At 42.2% G+C, this 4,788-nt stretch overlaps 1 protein-coding gene across 1 annotated transcript; it reads right to left on the bottom strand.

Annotated features, from left to right (window-relative positions):
- Positions 1-13: 13 nt before the first annotated feature.
- On the bottom strand, positions 14-4,772 carry LOC118756789. The gene is made up of 2 exons (XM_036491532.1): positions 4,072-4,772; positions 14-1,720 (listed from the first exon to the last, which is right to left on the bottom strand). The coding sequence occupies exons 1-2, from the start codon at positions 4,411-4,413 to the stop codon at positions 1,625-1,627; spliced, it is 438 nt and encodes a 145-aa protein (XP_036347425.1). The 5' UTR covers positions 4,414-4,772; the 3' UTR covers positions 14-1,624.
- Between the last annotated feature and the right edge of the window lie 16 nt (positions 4,773-4,788).

Raw genomic sequence — 4,788 nt, 5'->3', positions numbered from 1 at the left:
ATTTTATATCGCTTTAGGAGGCTGAGTTGAGCAGATTCTGGTGGTGGCTCGGGGATAGCGGTGAGGGTACGCCCTATCAAAAAGTGTGCAGGGGTGAGTGGTTGGAGATCGTTAGGATCCGACGATATCGGTATCAACGGGCGACTATTTACCATTGCTTCCGCTTGACATACTACTGTATGAAGTTCATCATATGAGAGTATGTGGTTTCCAATTGACCGGCGTAGATAATGTTTTCCATTTTTCACCGCGCTCTCCCACAGACCACCAAAATGTGGTGATCGGGGTGGGATAAACTTCCACAGGATTCCTTCTTCACGGCAAAAGTTTTCTACCGAGTTGATGTACTGCTGTGTAATGAATGCTTCAAGCAGATGTCGTAACTCACGGTTTGCCCCGATAAAATTAGTTGCATTATCGGAGTAGATAAGCCGACATCGTCCTCGCCGAGCCACAAATCGTTTAAGCGCAGCGATGAATGCTGCCGTTGATAAATCAGGCACAACCTCTAAGTGAATAGCCTTGGTGCTAAAGCAGATGAAAACTGCAATATACACTTTTATTGCAGCACTGCCTCTGATTTTCTGAGTCATTAACAAGGGGCCACAATAGTCAATGTCTGTAGTCTCAAATGGGTGTGATGGACTGACGCGTTGCGAAGGTAGTGCCCCCATTATTTGCTTAGTGACAACAGGGCGAAGGCGATAACAAATTAGGCAGTGGTGTATTACTTGCCTGATGACCTTTCTTGCGTTGAGTATCCAAAATTTGTCACGAATAATATTTTGCAATGTTTGAGCGCCTGCATGAAGATGTTGCCAATGATAGTAAGTGATGAGAGTGTGAATGAAAGGGTGAGCATGGGGCAGCACGATGGGGTGTTTGGCGTTGAAAGCTAACGTAGAATTTTTTATTCTGCCGCCGACTATAATAAGTTGATTGTGCAAAAATGGTGCGAGCTGTAAAAGCCTTGACGATCGATGAAGTGGTGAATTTTTTAACATCCTTTGGTACTCGTCACGAAAATACAATAGCTGAATATTTTTGCAGACCATTTCTAACGTTGCCTCTATTTCGCCGGATGTAATCATCAATCCCCGCTTGCGTTGAATGATCCACCTCACGTACGTAAATATCCGAAGAAATTTTTGGAAGTTGGTTATGTGTTTGTGAGAGGCGATCATATCATTTTGTTCCTTTGCAACCAATGCGAATCGTTGACATCGCTGTTCAGGTATGTCAGAAGGTATATCAAACGATGAACGTGGCCAATGCTCTTGAGGCAACAGTAAAAATTTTGGCCCATGAAACCATAAAGAATTGGCGATTATGTCATGAGCCGATGCTCCTCTGGAAACGACGTCAGCAGGATTGTCGGCTGATGTTACATGGTGCCACTTGAATTGTGATGTTAATTGTTGAATTCTGGTTACTCTGTTCGCAACGAATACTGTCCAACGCGACGGCTCTCCCTTGATCCAGGATAGCGCAATGGTCGAGTCCGACCAGCAATGAATGGCTTTAGGATTTGGTGAAAATATGTCAATAATTGATTTGAGCAGTTCCGCCAGCAGCAATGTAGCGCACAATTCAAGTCGAGGTAAGCTAACTTCCTTCTTTGGAGCTACACGAGACTTAGCGGACAGCAACGATGACGTCGTACCATTAGAATCGCGTGTGACCATGTAGATGCAGGTTCCGTAAGCCTTCGTGCTGGCATCTGCAAAGGCATGAATTTCAGTAGCGGTGTTGAAAGTTACATACCTTGGAATTTGGATTTTTTGAACCAGAGATAGCTGCCGACGAAAATCTTGCCATTGGGTGTAAACATCTTGTGGGACACTTTCATCCCAATCTAGTTTCAGTGCCCATAGATGCTGCATTAATATTTTGCATGAAACTAAAGAATGTACACGAAAAAAACTGGTCACAGTTAAAACGTTCTAAAACATAAATATATTAATGGAATTCAACGATATTTACATATATTTACATCTAAACTTAGTTTTATTGAAATTCGTTAAAAAAGAGTTAATTCTCTTTGTAATAAGCAAACGATCGCAATTTTGACTTTATGTCCTTCATTAGCCCTTGCACAGAAGTTTCAGTGATTTCCTTGGAACCCAGCTGCCATTTATTTTTGAATTGTTGTGCGTTTTTTACAGCTTTGTGGGTCTTAAGAAGTTTGGATTTCATAACGGCCCAGTAGGATTCGATCGGTCGATGCTCTGGACAATTAGGTGGATTCACCTCTGCTACAAAATGCACTTTGTTTCTATGTTACCATCCTAAAGCCATTTTTCCGTAATGACATATCGCGAGATCAGGCCAAAAAAGCACTGGATCTTTATGAAGCCGTATGGAGGTAAAAGTCGCTTTTGCAGACACTCTTTAACATAAATTTCTTGGTTAATTGTATCAGTGCTTACAAAAGGATCACTTTTGAAGCCGCATTGGCAAATTGCCTGCCAAATGAGAAACTTTTTGGGAAATTTGTCAAACTTTTTGTTTTTATATTTATCTGCAACATTGCCTCTTTTATTTGCAGTGTGAAATTCGCGGCCCCGGATTTGTTTAAAATCGGCTTTTACGTACGATTCGTCATCCATAACAATACAGCCAAATTTTTGTATGAGACTGTCGTACAATTTCCGAGCACGTTGTTTCGAAAACAAATTTTGCTTACCATTGCGATTAGGTGCTGCATTCACTTTGTAAGAACGTAGTCCTGCTGTTTTGCATACCTTTTGTATATACGAAGACGACATGTTTAATTTTTTGCCGACATCTCTTACCGAAAGTCCAGGATTTTTCTTAAAAGCAGATAACACTTCCTTTGCCTTAATTTCGCAAGCAAATCCTTTTTTTCTGCCACTACCAGTGTTCCTTTTTAAAGATAAACATTCATTGTATTTTTTAAGCACATAAGTAACGGTAGACTTTGGAAATTTTAGCTTTTTCGCGATGTCGTTATGGAACATGCTGGGATTTTCCAGCTTTTTGCGCAATATTAACTCGCGATCGATTTCTTTCTTGGTCCTCGTTTCTACACTGATTTTTGTTACTAAAAAGAAATGATGCAGTAAGGTGGAAAATGCTTCCAGCTTTTTAAGTGTCTACCGATATTTATTTTAATGCTATGATTAACCGAGCTATGCTTGGTTATGTGCGACCAGTTTTTTTCGTGTACATTCTTTATTATAGGGTTCAATAATCCAAGTGGATCGAAGAAGCTTGCAATTTGGGATAAAATCGCTCTTTTTGTTGTTTTCGAAGACGACGATGATTCGGTGTAGCTAAACACGAAGTTATCGCTCGATGGTGACCATTTCAACCCAAGTGTTTTAATGTAGTCTACGTCACCGAGTTGTACGATTTCTTCACGGTCAGCTTGGGGAATGTCAGAGATGATGGAATTGTCATTAGTGGCGAATTTTCGTAGGGGAAAGCTCCCATGTTTAAGCAACTCAACAACTTGCTGTTTAATTTGGACGACTTCATCAGTGGTGGCGCCACCTGTCATGAGATTATCGACGTAAAAATCTCTGAGCGTAACAACTGAACCAATTGGTAGCGATCCTTTGCCAACTGTTGTAGAGCCTTTGTGGCGAGATATGGTGCGCTGCTTGTACCATATGTGACGGTCTGCAGCTTGTACACTTGCACAGAAGCGTTTGGTGATTCTCGCCACAAAATGCACTGCCAAGAAGAGTCAGCTGTGTTCATTTGAACTGGCGGTACATTTTAGCGATGTCAGCCATTAACACGTATTTGTACGCTCTAAAGCGAAGCAGGATTGTGAAAATATCGTCCTGTAGCATCGGACCGACGAGCAATATGTCGTTCAAGGACTTCCCATTCGAAGTTCGGCACGACGCATCGAAGACCACACGGAGTTTTGTGGTGCTGCTGTCCGCCTTTGTGACGCAGTGGTGGGGGATGAAATTACGAGCCTCTTCGGGGTTATTAAGCAGTGTCATATGCCCCATGTTAATATATTCGTTGATGAATTCACGATATGTGTTGACGAGTGCGGGATTGCGAGAAAATTTATACTCAAGAGATACCAACCTTTTGAAAGCTGCTGGGGTCTTCTTTAAACGGTAAGCGAACGATGAATTGGTTGGTTTTTGGACATCTGGTTGTGGTTGTTTCGAAGAAATCTTCAAATGCTTGCTCCTCTGGCGAAACTGACGTTGATGAATTGGTGTGGTGTTCTTCCAATGCCCAAAAGGTTTGCAACAGCTGATCGAGAACTGGTTCTTCGGACATGGTGATAAATGCCTTATAGGCCGATGATTTATTCAACGATGAGGTTTTTGGTGATGAAGCTATTGGTGCAGATGAGTTAGCGATGCCAGAAACTATCCAACCGAGTTTAGCTTTCTGCAGAAACGACGAGAAGCAAATCATAAAATAACGCTGCTCCAATAAGACAATCGATCGTTGCTGGCTCGTAGAACTGTTTATCTGCCAAATTTATGTCGTTAGGCAAATTCCATTTCTCAATGCTGGCACGATTGCTGGTTGACCGCTTCCAAAGTCGACGAAAATGCTGTATGGCGCGATTTTAGTACAACACAGCATACTTGCTGCGTTTTCGTTGTTGTAGATCCAATGCCCGTTACCTCTATGCTGCGCTTTTTGCGCGGTAACCGAAGATGCTGTGCAATTCTTTCGGTGACAAAATGGAGCTGAGAACCTGAGTCCAACAACACACGTGCGATGAGAGAGCTTCCCGCAGTGTTACATAAACGAACTAGAGCTGTAGCGAGAATGACTTCACCT

Source organism: Rhagoletis pomonella, unplaced genomic scaffold (assembly GCF_013731165.1).
Source record: "Rhagoletis pomonella isolate Grant_MI unplaced genomic scaffold, Rhpom_1.0 Rhpom_scaffold_12172, whole genome shotgun sequence".
Lineage (NCBI taxonomy): Eukaryota > Metazoa > Arthropoda > Insecta > Diptera > Tephritidae > Rhagoletis > Rhagoletis pomonella.
Note: the sequence above shows the minus strand (reverse complement) of the source record. Positions and strands in the feature narration are given on the sequence as shown.